This window comes from Mugil cephalus, chromosome 8 (genome assembly GCF_022458985.1).
Source record: "Mugil cephalus isolate CIBA_MC_2020 chromosome 8, CIBA_Mcephalus_1.1, whole genome shotgun sequence".
Classification (NCBI taxonomy): domain Eukaryota; kingdom Metazoa; phylum Chordata; class Actinopteri; order Mugiliformes; family Mugilidae; genus Mugil; species Mugil cephalus.
In genome coordinates this window covers 8,835,878-8,856,560 of record NC_061777.1, presented here as the reverse complement: position 1 = coordinate 8,856,560, position 20,683 = coordinate 8,835,878, and the positions used below count along the sequence as shown (strand labels likewise).

At 43.8% G+C, this 20,683-nt stretch overlaps 2 protein-coding genes across 3 annotated transcripts; both read right to left on the bottom strand.

The window, feature by feature from the left end:
• Window positions 1–30: 30 nt before the first annotated feature.
• On the bottom strand, window positions 31–4,746 carry pheta1 (PH domain containing endocytic trafficking adaptor 1). Of its 2 annotated transcripts, XM_047591306.1 has the most exons (4): window positions 4,612–4,746; window positions 4,037–4,106; window positions 3,754–3,850; window positions 31–2,708 (listed from the first exon to the last, which is right to left on the bottom strand). In XM_047591306.1, the coding sequence occupies exon 4, from the start codon at window positions 2,659–2,661 to the stop codon at window positions 1,771–1,773; it is 891 nt and encodes a 296-aa protein (XP_047447262.1). In that variant the 5' UTR covers window positions 2,662–2,708; window positions 3,754–3,850; window positions 4,037–4,106; window positions 4,612–4,746; the 3' UTR covers window positions 31–1,770. The 2 variants fall into 2 exon arrangements, with proteins under 2 accessions (XP_047447262.1, XP_047447261.1); XM_047591305.1 differs by lacking the exon at window positions 3,754–3,850.
• A 1,745-nt stretch (window positions 4,747–6,491) lies between these two features.
• Window positions 6,492–20,402, bottom strand: prr16 (proline rich 16). The gene is made up of 3 exons (XM_047590961.1): window positions 19,629–20,402; window positions 15,423–16,476; window positions 6,492–8,678 (listed from the first exon to the last, which is right to left on the bottom strand). Exons 1-2 carry the CDS (start codon window positions 19,761–19,763, stop codon window positions 15,613–15,615), a joined length of 999 nt encoding a protein of 332 aa, XP_047446917.1. The 5' UTR covers window positions 19,764–20,402; the 3' UTR covers window positions 6,492–8,678; window positions 15,423–15,612.
• Window positions 20,403–20,683: the final 281 nt, after the last annotated feature.

Below are 20,683 nucleotides of genomic sequence, written 5' to 3'. Positions count from 1 at the left end.
AACATCTAATGCGACTCATCACACAAAATGTCAAATATGAACACTTTTTATTGGGTGGTTTACAGCAAAACACTTTTCTTGGTACCATAATAGCACAATATGTCACATATTATTGGCTATTCTGTAGAATCCTTTGTGTACACATATGCATATAAACTGTTGGTTACAAAAATCATTTAAAAAAAAAAAAATCTAATTGGTTATTGTCCATTTTAGATTGTGTTCCCTAACGGACACTGTTGGAAGAAGATAGGTGCGATTATGATACGCTTAATTTGACACATTCCCATATTTCTTTAGATAACATGTGTGAAAAGGATACAATCACAGTTTCGCCATTTTAAGAAACACAATCCACACTGCGCTCCGCTCCTTCCCACGCTGTCGTTTTCGAGAGTGTTGTGCACTGATGCAGACAGGAGTAACTGAAGCATTGTCAAAAAAAAAAAAAAAGATTTAACTCAGATGAGCCTTTGGCGAGGATGCAAGGAACAGGAATGCAAGAAAGAAACGAGGAACAGTGGGGAAAAAAGAGGTAAAGTCAACCCCAACAATCACCGTCATCGTACTGTGATGCTCGAAAGTGCAATAACTGAGAGTTAGAAAGATAACATAAGGCACATCTAAAACAACAAAAACATGTAAACAACTCTAAGATTGGATATAGAAATGACGTCATCACCTTAAAAGGCTCGTTGTGAAGACTGCTAGTGTTAATTTCCAACATGGAACAGTAACGATTAATGACAAATAAAAAAAAAGTGGTGTTACACTCATTCAGTAACATTCATGTTAATCGGCTGTAACAAGAAAATACAACAGTGTGTGTTTAAAGGACTTGAAGGCGTAAAACGAATCTGTTGGAGAGTTACAGAACGTTAAGTCTTACACAGGGTACACAGATAAGTATTTCCTTTTAGGAAATACACGAGGCAAAAGAGAGAACCAAGTGACTCTTATGACACAGCATCGTCTGGCCGCTAGCGAACAAAGACTAAAAATAAAGGGTGTGCTGCTCAGAGCGAGACAATCGGGTCCTACCACGGCCCCCGGAGACCTCGGAGAGCACACTCTGACACGAGTGACCGCGAGGCCTCCAGGGTGCTACGTGCCTAGTGGGAGAATGGACAGGAAGGAGGAGGAGGATCTGGACTAGTTTCCCTCCATTGCTACTTTTTTAATCTTAGAATATCCTCCTTTTCTAACCAAGTCAATCCATGAAAAGGTCTCTCTCGAAGATTAAAACTCAGCACTCTTTACTCATATTGCTACAGGACCTTCTCTCAGCTTCATCTTTGAATTTATTCAGATTCATCTTGTGCAACGTCATCTGTTCCTCATTCATTTGGCCTTCTCACATGTCACAGTACCATCTTGGGTTATTCCCTTCTACTAGACAAGGACATAACTGTATTTTTTTAATATATATATATTATCAAAGTAGGTTGCATGCTCCACTACAGAGTTAACTGAACACATAGATTTGGAAATTGATTAATTGTCATTGGCAATTGTTACTCAGCTTAACTGTAGAAAATTGTTTTAATTGTACAAAGAATAGTGTTGATTTTTAAGACTGATTTCTTGTACCAGACAAGATTTTAATTAATTCTCTCTTTTTTTTTTTTTTTTTTGTGTTGGTATTAAGACGGCAATTTGCAGTTGAGTCCCGGGTTTTTTTCTCGCCTTTTTGCTGCGAGCGTGGCGATGCAGGATGATCAGGGAGAAATGACGTAACCGTAGAAAGAGCGATGGTCCAGCTCCATCCGTTCACTGGCTCTGCAGCCACTGCACTCTCAGTTCCTCCACCTCTCTGCCGTACCAGTTGTGGAGTTTGGAGAAGCAGCCAGTGCCCGGAGAGACGGGGCTCTCCAGGGATGCTCCTCTCCTCCTGGGCGGCACCGGCGGAGCCCTTACTCCGTCACCCCCACAACCGATCGCACTCCCAGACTCTGCGCTGCCCTCCCAGGCTACACAGGACGCTCCCTCAATAAAGCCATTCGCCAAGGATGGTTGTTTATTCCAGGCGATTCCATTCTCCTTGGAGCATCCGGAGGTGAACTGCCCCTCATCCTGAAAGCTCTTCTGGGAAGATAAGGCGGCCGACGTGGGAGGGGCGCTTGATGATGATGATGATAAGGAAGACGAAGAGGAAGAAGAGGAGGATGCCCCAGACCTAGACCGTGCCACCTGGCCCCTCCTGGAGGTCTTAGGCCTGGCCTGCAGGCCTCCAGCTCCAGCGCCGGCAAAGCCACCCCCCGCAGCCTCCTGCATCTCCTCCAGCTGCCTCTCCAGCTCCTTCACCACCAGCCGCATGTAGTCGAAGGTGGCCCTCGACAGAGCCTTCACCCACGACTCCATGGCCGCCTGGTTCTCGGCGGCCATCTTGTACACCCTGGCTTTGGCGCAGTCGAACTTGATGGCGAAGGCGAACTCCTCGGCCGACTCGCACAGCTCCACGGTGCACCCCTCGAGAACGATGACGCCGATGGGCTCCCTGCTGTCGCGCTCCTCGAAGTAGAAGAGCATGTTGCCCTTCAGCACGAACCAGCGCCGGTGGTAAGCGGTGTTGCGTTCGCCCTTTTTGAACAGGAAGCCCGTCTTGTCCGGCGGTGAGTCACAGGTGGCGTAGTACGCCACGCTCCGTTCGTTCAGCTTCATATTTCTTCCTCCTTCCTCCTTCCTCCTCAGCAGATTTTTTTACTCACCTAAAGAACAGTGTAAAAGCAGAGGTAAGGTTGAATGGATTTGTGCACACATTTAAAGAAGAGATTTTCCTTCCAGTAAGTAGAACGCACAGGGAAGTATCTCCTTTAACCTCCTGAGACCCGAGCTTTTATTTGGTATGCATTTTTAATTTCTCCACGTTATTAGACGTACAAAAAGTAAGCATCATCTCTGAACAGGAAGTAGTAGTTTTTTGAAAAAAACAATGTTCTCATTTGTTTTATTTCATTATTTATATTATAAAGAAGTCGCCAATGTGTGACAAAATATAAAACTGTTTATTTTAATGCATGGCTGAGCAATTGTGAACAATGAAGTCCCAACATCCTCAAACGAGTACCTGCTAATTAGCGACGTTGGAGCTCGTTGCTGTACGTTTTAACCTACCACTACAGACTTGCAGACTGAATTGTCTACTAATGACGACAATGGGTTTAAGTCATAGGATCAAAATGATAGATCACTGAATAATGTGTATTTGTAAATAGCATTAAGCCGAGTTTAATACAGAACACATGTAGCAGGTAGGGGGTAGTTTGGCCGTCCTTGGCCTTAAAAAAAAAACTTTGAAGACCCTTGGTTTAAATGAAAAAGGAATAAGCTGCAATAAAACCTAAAAAACTTCATGTCCCCATATGAGGACACAGAGTCTCAAGAGGTTAAGTTGCAAATCTGCATGAAACAAAACAAAAAAAACAACTGCAGCCTCTTGTGTTTCACAGTCCGCCTGCTCATCTCTTGTTAAAAAGAACAGCAGGAGCATGTGTAAAACAAACAAATAAAAAGAGACGTTATATGCTGCACCGTGTTTGCACACTGGACTTCAACCGAAGTCATCCGGTCCCCCCCCCCTCCCCCCCTCCTCTCAATGAGCTCGCAGTTATTTTACTTCAGTCATTACACTTCCAGCCACAGCGCACATCCTCAGTGCTGACTCAAGTGAAACCAGCAGAGACACTACTACCCCCGGAAAGAGTCCATCTTGACCCACTGCAAATGTAGGGCAACGTAAAGGGGCTGACTTACACAACGAGGAGAAAATGTAGAGTTTATACACCCGTGAAATCACATGCTCCGCCGGGCACCAGGCCGGGCCCAGGCATTCCCTCCGAGTAAACAACTCCTAATCCGGGTTTATTCCGGCAGGAGCAAGAAAACAAACAATAAGAGAAATTAACTTGCTCCTCGGCGTTAATGCATCCATCTCTTAATTGTAGCTTTTTACATGTTGGCGGTGTTTATTTATTAGTGGCGGTATAAACCTGCAACCAGTTAATAAACTACACATTAGTAGTGTGCTGTTACTTACTTGTTAGCGTCATATCCAGCTGTTATCCATCCATGTTCTCTCATCACATCTGGAGCAAGTCGAGAGGAGCCTGGAAGAAGTCAAAGGCTGTATGTTAAACAAAAACTGTGTCTCCACTCCTAAACTACCACCACCACCACCAAATGGAAATTAATCGTGCGGGGAGCGAGCTTCCAGTTTGTTTCCAGACATAACGGGGCTAACTTGTGTCTTTTTTTAATTTTTTTTTTCCCCGATTCGTGCTCGGACTAAAGTGATTCAGTGTCGAGCGGGCGGGCTGGTCACAAGCTTTTGACACATCAGCACTTCACGGAAATTATTCGCGGCCAAAAACTGTGTCAACAAGACACACACACACACTGAGAGAGAGAAACACACACACACACACACACACACACACACACACACACAACCACGAGTAATGAAAACGCAGAATGATTAAATCTCTCTCGGTCTTTTCGTGCCAACTAGCTTCACACATTCAGCCACTTCGGCTGAGCTGCTCAACTCTCAGGTTGTGGCCATGTTGTTGTTCCCGCCACCTTAATCCAACAAGCAGCCGTGCTTTTATTTACCTGCAGATAAAGACTTCTCCTCCTGCCGATAATATCCCAGGTGTTTATTTTACCCGTATCCTTTCTCCTCTTCTCTCTCTCTTTTTTCCCCTTATTTTTCTTCCCTGTCACGTGACCAACGAGGAGGAAGGAGGGGGGATTTGTTGTGCGGTACGCGGCCAGCTTGACCGGGCGGGGTCTCCAGTGAAACCGCGTCCCCCCTCCCCAGCGTCACTCGGACAAGCGGTGACATAAAACAAGCGCAACTCGTCTGTGCCCTTGAGATGCCTCCGTCTTCTTGTTTTTGACGCACCGGGCGGGCGGCTGCGGCTACACCTGCAAGGATGGACCACGGTGGGATCTTGTGAATCTGAGATGTGGTTTTTCAAAAAGTATTTAGCTTCTCTGGGTCCTGATCCAATAAAATAAATAAATAAATAAATAATGGTTTGGTGTTGTATGTTGTAATTAACCCTTTGTATGACACACTTTAAATTCTAAATTTCAACCCTAGAGTCGGTTTTCTCAGGAGAAAATCAAGATTAATGAAGTTACCATATATCACAGGTGTCAAACATACTGCCCGCGGACCAAAAGTGACCCATCAGAGGGTCTAATCTGGCCAGCAACATGAATTTGCAATGTGAGACAAGGCATTTTTAAAAAGAACTACCTCTAATTTTAGTCAGAGAAGTGGACATAGCACAACACCCAGGACCCAGGACCAGCAGAGCAGATGGCAATGTACCCAAATTTCACTTCTTTTTCTTTCTTTTTCTTTTATTTATTATTTATTTATTAAATGTAACATTCTCCTACTGTGCTTGTGCTATGTTCTTCTTTGCACTAAAACAAACAGAAAAAGTCTATAGTTGTTGTTACTTATAGGTTATTGTTCTGTTATCTTACTGGTCCGGCCCACTTGAGATCAAATTGGGCTGAATGTGGCCCTGAAACTAAAATTAATTTGACAAACCTGCCATTATGGTTCCATGCCTCTAAGTGGTAAACAAATGTAAACATGTATTTGGAGCATTAGAACATAAATGCTGATTTAGGCACTTGTCAACAACAATTACAACTGCATTGACATGTAAGCAGCATTTAAATGTGTGTGTCTAATTTATAAGTTAGTATGTTTTAGTCTGTAAAATGTTGATCTTCTACATAATGATCACCACTAAAATAATAATATAGAGGTGTAAAGGTGGAAGGTTGGATTATAGGAGATGATTTTATTTATACTCGTTCACTATTTGTCCATTCAGTCAATTGTACATCAGTTTTTATTTGACTAAAATATAGTGTTTGCTTATTCTAACTTTGTTAATTTGTATATTTACAAATTGCACAGTAAGAACTAAAAGTTATTTAGAATCTCTTGTCTTTAGCCGTAAAATATGCTACACAGAGCTGCAACCACCGTTATGTTTGGAGTTCAGTGACTTGCTGAAGGACACAAAGGCTCTGAACTCTGTCCTCGAAGCCCCTGCTGCCCTGGTTTATAACCCCCGTCCTTCATTTTTATGAGAGCTGCTGGCTCCGGCCTGTGTTATAGCGTGTAAGAAGGCCATGACAAGCCACCGTGAATAGATTTGGATTTCTTCTGGGGACAGTTGATGGCCTTTAGCACTGCCAGCCTGGCATCACAACACACTAATCTTCAATTAACTGATGCAGCTGCTGATGCCATTTAGAGTATTTCTCTTTTTGAAACATTTGCCCCCGCTGTTTTTTCTTCTTCTTTTTTTTTGTAACTATGATCAAGCGTGATGCTCTTGCAGTCAGTTTAATTTCCCATTTCACGGAATAAATGGAGAGTGAAAGATTAATCTGCGAGAGCGCAGCTTAGAAAATGAAATAAAATCAAACACTGAAATTATTGTGCACAGACACTGACGTTAAGTGCAAAGTGTTTACTTCTCACAAGTCATTTCCCGACACTTTGTGGACACACAACAAAATATGACCGACAGCTTTTAGAGACATTCCCGTCGTCTTCAAAACTTTATTGTTCCAGAGTTTGCTCATAATTTCAGACTCTGTGTCCAGTGAGAACAAAGAGATGATGGGTTTACAAGTGTGGTGCCTCCTGAATGTAGTGAGAGGCTACGTTTTTAATAATCAGGACGCCCTATGAATATGTGTTCACCTATTTATACCATAGACTGTAAATAAAGATGGACACCAGCTCCTAAAAACTGAAGCCAAAGCAAGTAGGGCTTCCCCTGGTGGCTGGCCGCAGTATAGGTCCTAAGCTCCACCTCCTCCATGTTAGTGGATGGGACTTGAACCAAACTAAAACACTACATTACAAGTTGGTTTCTCTCATTTCAGGTAGTTAATATAATGCTGGTGCATGTTGTGTCAATCTGATAAGTTTCATTTTATTTTTATGTGACCTCATGACAACTACAAGTTGTTGTACCAATTGCTCTGTAAAGTGGTACCATAGGACAGTAGGAGTATAAAAAATAAACAAATACATAAGTACAATGTATAATCCAACATTTTTTTTTGTAACTAGTAGGTAAACTATGGTAGACTATGGCTCCAAACTCCCAAGGAAAATAATGTCAGTTTGGCCAACGCAAGGGAGAGCGTACGCATTGTCCATATTTATATACAGTCTAATAATTAATGCTAATATACTTCTTGCTTTTTTTATTCTGTTTCCTTCTCTCTCTCTGATTTTGATAAGTAAATAAACTTTATAATTCTTATTATTATTATCACCAATGATTCATTGACCCAAAGCAACATTGTCAGGTTTATGGCAACTGCAGGATTAACCTGATGGACATCATATGAGGAAATAAGAGAAGAATACTGCTTAACTCTATATTATGGAGAGCACAGCACCCTGCGTGTTGGACCCACCAACAGACAGCCTCTCCACAGATATGCATAGAAAAACACAGTGATGGCAGGACAAAGTGAAGAGTCAGTCATGCATTCAGTTAGCCCCGTGCCTCCCCGTCTGATAAAGCACAACTAGGTATTTGGTTTACGCCGCCTTTCGTTCGCCGCCCGCTTCTTTTTCTCCTCTCCCCCAAAACAGCCCATTCTGCAAAGTTTTCTTGAAGTGATGACACTGAAGTGCTCCATCCGTATAAACACTGTCTCGCACGTATAAATAAGTCATCCTGCTCTGCCCTGCTGAAAAACACGTAGCTCTAGGGAATGTCAGTCAGCTTTCATCAAAATACCTCTCAGTCACCCAACACAATATCAAAAATATCATCTGTTTAAATGTTAAAGTCTCTGTAGAAAAATGCCTGAAATATATTGATATCAAACATGTACATGTATAGTTGTATACAAAGAAAATTTGATGCAAATTATTACTTCCTTCAGTAATCCTGTAAAGCTGAACCCAACGCCACACTGTACTGAATCTCTGCACGTCATTGCGTGGCGCCACTTGAGCAAATCAATGTACAATGAAACATAATGTCTGGACACAGATCAGTGACCACGTCATCGTACATATCAAAACACCGGTCTTTCAAAAACGAAAATCACGCTTTGAGGACATGATATCATATTCTCTTTATCTGCAGTCCAGCAGAGCAGCGTTTTGCTCCGACCCGTACGCCTCTCCAGACTCAAACAATTGCGATTCTTAAAGGCAAATTCCATCGGTCGAGTGGAGCTATTGATTTCCATCTGAGTATGCACAGAGCAAAAGTCTGTGTAGACATCAATCAAATACTGGCTGACATCATGTCACCCCAACTTGTGCCACTTCATCTAAACTCTGTGTTTCTGATGATGGGGTCTCGGCTGAAATCCAATCATTTAAAATATCGCCGCCGCAACTAAACAAACAGTGAGTGCCTCTTCTGTAACCCGTTTGACTGTAGCATCATCGTGCGCCTGAAGGTTGTCTGGTGCTCAAGAGTCAGAAGTGTGAATCTGTCTAGAAGGTCTCGTGTCCTGTTGTTTCAGAGCCATTAGCGCCTTTTTGTAAGAGCAGCTTGAAGCGGGGCCTCAGCTCAGGTTCCTCTCCTCCCTGATCAACCGGGGTCAACCACCGCGTGAAGCAGGCATCTCCTCCATTCGTATTCCCAGTAGCTGAATGGGCCCTGCAGATGAAAAAAGAGGAAACACATTAGTGTTAATGTCTGACAGCGCAGAAGAGTGGCACTTGACGGACGCACGCGGCAGCAATCGCTTTTTCAGAGAGCAAAATTGAAATGCGCCAAGGTATCACCGCCGAGGCACAACGCATCCAGCAGCACAAACCATAAAAGTTAATAGGTCTGAACTGTCTTGCACATTTTTCTCCGTGGACTAAAAAAAAAAGCTTTCCCCTTTTCCGTGAAAAGACAATTGCCACGTGTCACTCCTCAAATAGCTGTCATTTGTCTCCAGTGTTTCTTATTCAGGGTCTGGAGTGGTTCAGCGAGCAGGAGACCCCATCTGGGCCACCGGGGCACTTACAAATCCGATCCTGCTGTTGAGCTATTGTTTACCTTCCCCGGGTAAGGTGCACCTGATGTCTCTAACTTTTAACATTCTCCAAGGGAGCGTGAAATCCTCAGATTAGGTTTGCTTCACCACCAAAGCTTTCCGAGTTGCACTGAGCCGTCTCGCGCCCTTTGACTCTTTCTAGCGCACATGGCCGCATGCACCCAGGAGGGCCTTTTTTTTTTTCTCTCTCTCATACGCATCATCCGCACACCTTTCGGTTACCCATGCATCCCCTTTAATGTTAAAATATGAGTAGATGAGCGAGCGTTTTGACAACACACATGCCCACTCACTCTCTCACATCACGGCATGAGTCATTGATAATGACGCGCGAGTACGATGTGCACTATAATGCTCTGGCGAGCGTCAATGTAGGTCGCGTCTGGTTTTGCGCTGCAATGAAAATGATCTCCATTACAGATGATGTAATGCCTCCGGCGCGCAACGCCCCAAATGATTTGGTTTTTATTTTGTTTAATGCTTTCCCCCCCATAACATTTTCATTTTCGATGATCGTAATGAAGTGCGGTTGACTGAGGGAAACAAAAATCAAAGTAAATGATGCATGCGGAATGGGGATGAGCAAGCAGACAAGTGTGTCTCTTGGCAGACTATCACCAGCAACAATCAGACGGAGGAGACAACAGCTAATTAATATTCACTGGCAAAAATGTGTGTCTCACTCTGACACATTTACTGAGAACTTGCCAAGTTGGAAAATTGGATGAAGACAATACAGTCAGCGGAAGGAGCACGAGCGCGCATACGACGGCGATCGTGTTATACGGAATAAATCAGAGTGGCAGCTTTACATTTACAATTATATCAATCGGCCCATTGAGATCTAAGAGATGTTGCATTAATTATGGAAGCAGCAGGTTCACTCATTTACTCGGTGAATTAAGGTATTGAGCTGGTGACGCAGGACGCGGGGAGCTACTGCACATGATAATTTATTGGTGGATGAATAACAACCAACCAGGAGCAAATATTTTCATCTCTAGAAGGTCATTCGTAATTCAGAGGTAAGAAGTGAATTATGCCACGGCTGACGCAGCTCTGCAAAGAAAAATCATAGCACTTATTGATTAAACACTCTGCCAAAGGTGTCAGCCGCACTGAGTGTCAGATATGTTTTAATAATAGCTACTTCACCCACGTGTATAAAGAGATGCATGTGGACAAAGAGACCGTTATGCATACAGATGCTGCCGAGTGGGAGTGAAGCATCATCGAAAGGAGAAAGGAAGAAAGAAATGAAGAAATTGTGAGAGAGCACTAGACAGAGGAGGGAGGAGGGGAGGGAGGTGGGCTACGAACTAGAGCTGTGAGCTGTAGGGAGTAGGTCAGTGCAGTTGAGTCAGTCCTGACTCACGATGGAGGCGGCGAAGATCCACCTCCTCCCTGCCCATTAGAACTTTATCCACGAGCCTGGAGCAGCGGCGCTCACATAGCCTTTACAAAAAAAATAATAATAATAATAAAAAACTCCTGCGGTCAGAGGAGCAGCCGTTTGGTGTTACAGGAACGACCTGACAGTAAAAAGCCTCGCATTTTTGAAACCTAGCAAATGTCAAAAGAATGTAGAGTGTCCGGCATACTGGTAGATTACAGGCTAGGGAATATAGGATGGTGATGAAATGCAACCATGGTGTGAATTACTGGGTCAATATATAATTGAGGGACGGATTAGATTAATGAGGCTCATTATGTCTTATTTTAGATATATATTACAGTTTTCTTATCTAATTAATCACTTAATTAATTGAGGGACTTTTGAAGTAGGGCTGGACGGTATGACCAAAAATGTGTATCACGTACGTCACGTTGTATTTTTTCAAAATTCTTTTTTTTTTCACGTGTTCACCACATTTTCGACTGGTTGAGAGTGGAATTAATGCAGTAGATTGACTAAGGATGGACTATTTTACTGTGATGATGAGTAAATATTGTAGAATAATCCCACACTAGTAGTAAAACAGGTTTGCATGGACCTGTGTTAGCACTGCCTGCTGATATCACACATAAATTGCGTGTAAATGTCTGTAATGTCAATAGCAGAGCGACCGGCTACTGTAATAGCTGTAGTCTGCGCACAGTACTTTTTTTTTTTCTCATTCATGAAAAGAAAACTGGGGACACTTTCAGTGACAGCTATAGTCTGGGGACAGGTCGTCCCAGTCGGGGACGTCTGGTCTCCCTAGAGCCCTAGAAGCACTACAGTGAAAATGGCAAATTCTATATGGAAAATAACAAATTGTGTCTGTGTCCGAGAACTCACCTTCACTTACATATTACAAACACATTACATCACACCTCTCAAGGAAGAATGTTAAATCCAAATCACATGACCTGTATGTTCTTTTTCCTCTTTTTCCTCTTTCTTTAAGTAATTTAATATAAAGTAGTGTGTGGATTTATCGCATGTCAACAGCGTCACTACAATATATTGGTAAATAACTTTCAATTTCAATTTATTCAATATTCAGAAGAATATTTCTAAAAATGCCATATGGTGATTGGTTACAGGCGGCCATGTTCATTTTAGGCCTGAAAACAGGCAAAATATCAACTATGATACCCGTGAACTATGATAAACTCAAAAAGTCAAGTCAATTATATATTTATCCTCAAATCCAGCACTTTTGTAGTGTAGCATAAGTGCTCCAAGGTCCACAATTGTCGGTACTCAAAGGTAATTCAGTTTGTGGGGACAACAGCAAGGTATTTTGTTCAGTGTTGTGGTCAATAACATTTAATATTTAACTCTATCGTTTGACTGAAAGCTGAATAAAAACGTGTAGAAGAGGGGGGCATGCTGTGCCTAGAAAGCGGGACCATCTGTTTGAATGTGATGATTTAAAGAAAAACAAAACACAACACAGATACCTTTATGTTTTCAAAAATGTTCCCTTAATCATACAATGCAAAAGTCCACTGTGTTAATTTCCTCTGTGCAGTGAATAGTGTATCATCCACTAAAGGGGGCTCTTTAGCAGCAAATGCTCTTATGAGTCACGTCTATTGACGACGCTGGCCGGGCTCCATTCCTGTCGAGCTCAGATGTGTGTGCGACTGTATGCTGTATGTGAGCGAGCGAGCACTGCTGCCAGACTCATTATGAGCCATTAATTCAAGGTAAATACAGTGAATGTTCTACACCGAGAGCAATCATCAAGAGAACAAACACGCATCCACACGAGCTCCCACACAGCAGCAGACACAATGCAGCCAAGAGAGCGTCAGCCAGCCTTCATCACCACTTTGAATCTCTCCCTCTCTGTTTCCATCACACATTATTCATCTTCCCTCCGTCTTTCTCTCTGCCCCATGCTTTCTTCTCCCGCCCGTACCCCTGACCCCTCCACTCACACTCTCATTTTCTCATGGCTGAATATCCGCTGATCCCCAATCCAGATGCTGATTTTAGATTGTTAGGCCAGCGAGGTCACGCTGCGGATTTAGTCATCACGGCATTAACCTTCTAGCTCTCCACCCCCACAAACCCCACCACAAAGAAATTAACGCTATGCATATTACTGTTTACGTAACATCCCCTAAGCACACATAACTGCCTTCCACACATCTATACCTTTCTGTTTCCCACCCCGCTTACCTACCTACGGCTTGTTAGCTTGCTCTGCCTCCGACTTTTTATCCTTAAAAAAAATATATGTACAGCAGCAGGCCGCAGTTTTGTCAAGGCCGATATTGGTCTGAGGCAGAGCTGTTATCTTCTGTGGTCTAATCCAGCCAATTAAGGGCATCGCTGGGAGGAATGTGCTACTATTCTCATCTAAACTCCAGGCTATGCTGTCTCCCCAAGTCTGCCAGACTGACATGTGCTTTTACAAAACACCTATGCAAAAAAAAAAAAGAAAAAAAAAAGAGGTTTGCACAAACACAAATACACATTCCCTGACACTCGATCTGACATTGCAATGGAGAAAACTGAATGACGGGAAGATGTCCTCCTCCTCCTCCACACTAGGTGGAGATAAGCGTCTTGTCAGGGAGTTAATACCATGCTAATATGGCCCCCTTTCTGGTTGACCTATTACGTCATATAATAAACAAGAGTCGTTCATTCGTGGTGCATTTCAAATAATGACCAGATGGATAATAGTTCAGCTTTTTTAATCGCGTACGTTATGTGTGAGCTAATTATACTGCAGATAAGACACTATCCCTCAGGTGGTTCTTCTGCCAGTGAAGGTAACAGACCTGGTGAGTATCCGGAGCTTCCAGATGACGTCACAATGCAGGGGAATATTGACGTTACGTTTTATAATTGGTTGGACAACAGGAAGAAGTGGAAGCGGAAGAGGGGTTAGCAGCTTTAGCGGTAAGCAGTTGTTATGAAAGCAGAGCAACTTATTGGTTCCGTTTTGTCCGTTTATTCTTTGGATAAACTAATAAAAGCTATAGTTTTACTTAATCTTTTTCAAGATAAAACTTTTTGTGTCAACTATACAGATGAATGCATTGAGCTCGAATTATTTTGTCCTTTTATTACTTTATTTTTATGAATAATGTACTTCATCGAGCTATCTCTTCCAGACATATTGTGAAATTAACTAAAATCATGTTGTCTAACCACAGACCGATCCTGCAGTCTGAATGGAGCTGAACGGAGCCGAAAGTACAGGCCGAACATATAGTTGACGTCATCTGGAAGCGTCAGATACTCACACGAGCAGATCTGGTACCTACACCAGGTCTCTTGGAAGTTTTTGTACCGGGGTCATAGGCCAGCACAGCGGTTGTGGCACATGCGCAAACACGTTGTCCGGTTAAAGTCCAGTTAAGCATATACATGCCGGGGAAAATCGATTTCAAAAGTAATTATCTGCGTGTCTTCATCGGATAAGGAGAACTCCAAATTTAGTCGGAGTAATGTGTTTACATGCTCTTAAGTTGTCCAGTTAACGTCGGATTGACCTCCCAAGACCTGAGCGTTTATTTGCTATGTGTTGCTAATTTCTCCAAGGACATCCAAGTATAAAAAATTAAGCATCATCTTTGAGCGGGGCGTGTAATCCCAACGTCCTCAAATGGGTGCTTGCTAATTAACGTCCTTTTTTACTACTGATAGAATTTGTTAAATTTGCGTGTCATATCAAACTAGAGAAGCATTAATAGACAAGTTTCAACCATAAAAAATAAAATAAAGATTTCGCTGAAATCCCAGCCAAATATGCTATCATGTTTTTTTTGTTGTTGTTGTTTTTTTTACACCGACTAGTGTATTGAGCCTTTGCTACCACTAGATGGCAGATAAAGGTGTCCACTTATGAGGACAACGGGTCTAAATGAAGCAGAATAAACTACCAGAAACCGCAAACCTAATGTCCACATATGAGGACGCAGGGTCTCAGGAGATTAAGGCAATCATTTGTTTTTTTCACATGCATGTAAAACAATACTTCTCGACAGAAGTAACACAAATACAGATGGAGATGCCATGATATTACTGCTGATTTTCATTCGCACATGGAATTAATCAGAAATACATTTTAATGTCGCATTAGTCTCGTAGATTAGCGTCATTACGTTGCTAAACACTGATGTTACTTGAAATTGCTGTAAAAGATGTAAACACATCCGCTGGCAACAATCAAAATGGCAGTCGTGCCATCTAACACTTCCCTCTCTCCCCACACCCCACCGTGTTACTCTCTTCTCATTTTCTCTGCCTTTCACATCTACAGTCTGACACGTCGCAGCAATGGGACTTGGAAGGTGATGAAGGAAAAAGAAGTATGAACTCGCCTTGTCTAAATCTCAACTGTAATTGTTTATCCAGGCAGGTGTGTGTGTGTGTGTGTGTGTGTGTGTGTGTGTGTGAAGGCATAGGCACCTCTACCTGTCTCCAGTGGCTTTGATGTGTATCCTGTGACAGCCTTTATTCATGTTCGTCTGTGTATATGTCAGCGTATAGGAAGATCTTAAGGGCTTCGGATGAAATCTGAGGGAAGCAGGTTTTCTTGTTTCATCCAGAAGGGCATGAATTAATCAGAGAGCCGCTCTGGAGGAAATTCCTGAGTTTGAGCCTCGTTAGCACAAAGAGCTTCCAAAAAGACAAAGATACAGTTTAGCGTTGCTAGCCATCTTCCATTAAAATTTTAAATCACTGTATACGTTCCAGTCAGTGGCTACTGAGTGCAAACGCCGCACTCTGCGCCCTCACAATCATATATTCACATGAATAAACTCTACATAAACAAATAAACTTGTATGCAGACAGACTTGCAGATATGCATCAGTGCACACACGCAATTGCTTATTTTTTTTTTGTTCTTCCTTCCTTCCTTTCGCCTCCTGACAAACAAGCTCATACATCGGCAAACACTCACCATTTCTTCCTGATATCTCTGTGTACATCTCAGAGCCCGTGGCGAAGCCTTCCTCTCTCTTCCACTCACTTTATCCATCATTTGGTTTCCCGTTGGATAATCCAAAGTTCAACTCGAGTAGAAAGCGCCCATAAAGTAGAAAACACTATGAATGATTCAAGAATGTTTAAGTTCAGACAGGAGTTTGGTGTCAAACCGTGGTTGTGGTTGATTTGCGTAGGATTGTTTTCTGGGGCTTGAGGGAAGGTGTGTGAGGAGGCACACAAGGTGGAGGAGCGTTTGTTGTTGGCGGGAAACTGTGGCTGATCGAGAGTCCGCCGTTTTCCAGCATGAGTTCACGAGGGAGAGTGTGAGGAGAAGGAGGGGAGGAGGAGGAGCAGCAGTGCACCGGGCTGAGCCTCAAGTCGCTCAGCTCGGCCTGTAAGTGCAGTTCCGTGTCATCTACATCGTACTGGAGATCGCAGTCCGGGCAGTAGCCGTGGTACTGGACCTTTTCACTGAAGCGTACCCTCTCGCGGGGCTCCCTGCCCGAGGCCTTGGGGCATTTGTTCTTTTCATGGCGGAGGAGAGGCATGGGTCTGGGCAAAGTGGGAACAAGGCCCGACTCAGGGATGCCGCTGTCACTAGAAATGAAGCACGGCGTGGAGGAGAATAAATCCCTGTGTGGTTTCAGTGGGAAAACCCCGCCGTTCCTTAATAGAGACCCGTTAGCCTTGGATATGTTCCCTGATAACACTAACGTCGGATGAGGCAGATTCCTAACGTTGTGATCCTCAGCTCTCAGCGGGGTATGCCTCGGCGGCGGCAGGGGCGGGTGCGGCTTCTTGAGCACCGTCAGCACTGCGGGAGGGTTACCGGGGAGGGGGGCGAGGGGCGCAGGTGTTTTAAAGATGCAGTCCTCGGGGAAGAGCTTCATCTTCTCCAGGCTGGAAGCAGTGGTGGTGGTGGTGGTGGAGCTCGAGCTGGAGTTGAGGGTGTCCGTCTTGGAGCTGTCTGTCAGTCCGTCCTCCTCCAGTTGCAGGTCGCAAGTCAGGGTGTCAATCTCATGAACAACCTGGTGACAAAAACGAGAAGTGTCACAGTGACAGCTGACGTCAGGAATAATAAACAAATGTGACAACGAGGCTTGAGAGGAGGAAATATCGTGACGAGAACCTGAGCTAAAAAAAAAGACTGAAGGGCAAAGAAAAGTCAAGAGTAAAACAGTTAATTAATTTCATATTTGAAGTTTATGCGGAAAGTCACAAGCCTGCCAACAATGGCACACACCGGTAAAACTAAGTTAAGTTAAGCAGCAGTACCAAATACATCCTGGAAGACAAGACACTATCATTTACAGCATGTTATAAAAACAGGGTTTGAGAAGATTAAAGCAGGGAAAGGGACAAAGACACAGGGGTATGGGAAGAATAATCACTTCAAGTCTTACAAGGCTCGCAAACAGGAACAGCTTCAATTACTGAATGACTCCTTTATCTTGAATTAATTCACTGTGAGAATGAAGAGGACAAAATTGCCCCTTTTATGTAAACAAATGTATACTGAAGACATTTAGATCCAAAGACACTCATCCTTCAAGAGGAAATTTGTTTTCATCATCTGCATATTTGAGAACTCTTGCTGTTGTTTTTTTTTGCTGATGGCAAGCCACACTGGAAATAAATGGAGCAATCAGCCACAACATTATGACCACTGACAGATGAAGCAAATAACATTGACGGTCTTGTGATAAATGTGTATGTGTTACATGAACCACCCACCTAGATCAGACCAGGCCCCCCCCCCACACCCGTAGCAATGACAAACCTTGATGGCATCAGCCATCCCCAGCAGGATGCAGCCTGACACAGACACACACAAAAACGGTTTAAGAACAACTAAAGACCTATACAATATTAGGAAGGTGGTTATAATGTCGTGTCTGATTGGTGTATACATAAAACATGCAGTATGTACAGAGTTCTGTGCAGATTTGTATTTGCTCAATCTAGAAAAAAAATGCAGATTTGCAGTCTTGTATTTATGCAGCGATTTTCTACCAATTTTTACTCAAAACACAGTCACAACGACCCGTCTACCCATTTGTCCACACAAGCACAAAGGTGGTTACACACTAGTGGCAAGCAACGGGAGCAGCTCAAGGTTCAGTATCTTGCTCAGGGCAAGTTTGGCACGTGGTTCATGTGCCAGGGATTGAAACACTAACCCTCTGGTTCTTGGACAACCTGCTCTACTTACTGAGCCACAGCTACCGCACAACAGCAGCCTTCAGGACATGATGCTGGACTAAATGTCCAACAATTGGTGTGCACCAATCTGATGCCAACAAAAGACTGGGAGGGAGATTGTGTTTTGTCCAAAAACACATCACATTTGTGAAAAGCGAGCACTCCCAGCTGAGCATATCATAGTCGCTCTCTACATTTATGACCACCTAATTATTGAAGATCCAGCACTCAACGAGAAATCCTCACCAGAAGGGAAAGTCAAACTTTGAAATGCTTGCCCAAACAGTGGCTTTAGAGGATTGAAAGGAGCGACTGAGAGGGAGAGATAAAGAGAAGGACAGACGGCCAGGGCAGAGAAAGCTAAACTCTGACAGCTAAACGCTGTCTTCAAATGGATAATTTGTTGGGACACACACAGGAGGTAATACCAGCGTCCCAGTGTGCACCCCTCGCTGTAGGCCAGGCAGCTTCGGCAGCAGTGCCAAGCATCTGGGCAGGGTTCCTGCTCGGAGCCAGGCTCGGCTCCGACCCTGTCTGTGAGTTATAACAGATAACTGCATTTGAAATGGATTATTCCCCAAACACTGGCTCTGATCACAACCCCCCCTCGAGGTATGTGTTTAGTGTGCGCTTTGTCAGAATAGCTGATCCTCTACACAATTTTCTGCTAGCTTAAAAATAAATAAATAATTAAATAAATAAAAAAAATGAAAATGCGGGAGGGGGCACATCACAAAAAATCACAATAGACAGATTACAAAGCCTTCTTGTTCTCATTTATCTCTGGCTCCTGCTGCGAGACGTTGTAAATGGCTGAGGAACACAAAAGAACTCAAATTCAGCTCAAGTTGCAAAGAAACGGGGGTAAGGGGGAGCGGGGAGGCAGACGGAGACAGATGCTGTGAGAACTGCCCATTCATAATGTAGGAACCAGAGGCCGTACACAAAGGTTTTATTAGTGTGACAGCTTGTCATGTTAAGGTGAAAGGCTTGGCACGGCACTTCTAGACGCCCGGTGAGAGGCTAGCGGAGGAATGTAAACAAAAAAAAGAATAATAATAATACAGGTAACAGTGGAGGTTGTTTCAGCTGAGGTGGCAGCGTGGGACTCAGTGAGTGGCACTAGAGGAGAGCCTGATATATGAACATATGAAAGAAAATGTCAAAATACATGTCACACAGGGACAGTTTGATATTACTGACTCTATTAGAACATAAAGGAAAATATAATGTTATAATCCCTGAACGATACCTCTAATAGGCTCTCGTCTAGGCATCACTGAGATTTCAAGGCCAATCAGAGAGCTCTCAGAGAGTTTTGATCTTTAACGGGAACCAGAGGAGGGGAAGGAAGGAAGGACGAACACAGACAGTGAAATGTAAAGAAGGGATGAAGTGAGTGGCTGTGATAAATGCAGACAAAGTGGCGAGAGATGACAAAGAAAAGACGGGGCAAGATAAAGAGGCATCACGAGAGACAAGTGAAAAGACCTCTTGGGTGTTTTCTGGCAGGAGATAATTCGCCGCAAACGCCAGTCAGCATTCAGATGATGAAATGCAATGCAAAAGCGTTTTCCTGGTCGTACCAACTTGTCCATTAAATATTAATAGCGATTAGGTTTTTCTCGCTTTCATCAAAGCTGGTGAGGAAGGGCGAAGAAGCTGTCCTGACATTTTACACCCCCCCCACACCCACTCCCTGCACCTGCCCCAGTGCCAAATGTCTTTCATGTTGAAGATAATGATCACATACATTAGTGGGCAGTGGGGAGGAGCACGGTCTCTGTGTGTGAGGGAGTGGGGGGAGTGTGTGTTCAGAGCCTTTTCCAGGCCCCAGTAGTGAGGTGGATGGATGTCAGCCGCCCCATCTCCTCTCAGCCGGGATGGTTAGAAAGAGCATCCTCAAACTGAACCTGTAGAAATAACACAAGACAAGGCAGACTACTCCTTCCACACAAGGCGTCCCGTGTTCATTTACCTCTTTGAGCTCTTTGGCTACATCCTTGAGGTCTCCCAGGATGGTTTCCAGATTCTCCACGATTGTCTTGATCTCCTTTTTCACATGTACTTTGGAGACTACTCCTTCAGCCTCTGCATTTGGTGTCCCTGACATTCTTCAGCTTATGGCACGGTCTATTTCACGAAGGATCTCGAGTCAAATCCTTTGGTCGCCGCGCTGCCACTTTGCCGACGCATTTTTTATTTAGTCCTCAGCTCCCCTCACTTTTGCTCCTACATCACGGCCAGGACGGCAGCATTCTGTAGGCTATATCTACCACGAGGCATGCGCAATAGAGCGTATCACCAAAAAAACAAGGGTTATGTCAAAATATCGTATCATGCTGCTCGAGAAACGGCGCCTGCATGGCCACAGGTCCGTGCACCTTACGTGGTCATGTCCGGCGAGAACAACGCAAAAAACGACGCGCCGCGAATATCCTTCAATCGGGAGAGCGCTAAATTCAACATTGTGCGAGGAAAATGATGCTAAAAAAATACATAAAATAAAATAAAGTGTGTTAGCGTTTTAAAGGGAGCGAAAAGAAGAAATGCGCAGCTATCCAAATACCGTCGCTCGATATTGTAAAGGTCCGTAATCCTCAGGCATCGATAAAACGGTAACGCGCTCTTCTTCTTTCAACCAAAACAAGGTTCTGGCTCTGAAACACCCAGGGATGCCGCCAGGTAACGATACCCCAGAGGCACTTTCCTCCGAAAAACATCCAGTCAGTTTCATCCTGTCTCCATCGCAGCCTCCTCGGAGAGTCTGAGCAGAAAGAGTCCGGGCTCAGAGCATGCTCTCTCTCTCTCTCTCTCTCTCTCTCTCTCTCTCTCTCACACACACACACACACACACACACACACACACACAGACACACACACGCCTCCCAGTTACTATTGTGCAGCGAGTCGTTGTGTTTGTTGCGTTCAAGTGCCATAAATAAATCCTCACTTATAATAATAACAGCTAAACAGTGCCAATCCAATTAACCTCCCGAGACCCTGCGTCCTCATATGGGGACGTTAAGTTTT

What these genes read in the sequence shown, in the direction of transcription:
- prr16 (XM_047590961.1), bottom strand. Translation starts at nt 19,763, where the DNA reads ATGTCAGGGACACCAAATGCAGAGGCTGAAGGAGTAGTCTCCAAAGTA. An exon ending in TAGCCAAAGAGCTCAAAGAG is followed by an intron (nt 16,477 to 19,628) that starts GTAAATGAACAC and finishes TTTTGTCACCAG; the next exon opens with GTTGTTCATGAGATTGACAC.
- pheta1 (XM_047591306.1), bottom strand. Translation starts at nt 2,661, where the DNA reads ATGAAGCTGAACGAACGGAGCGTGGCGTACTACGCCACCTGTGACTCA.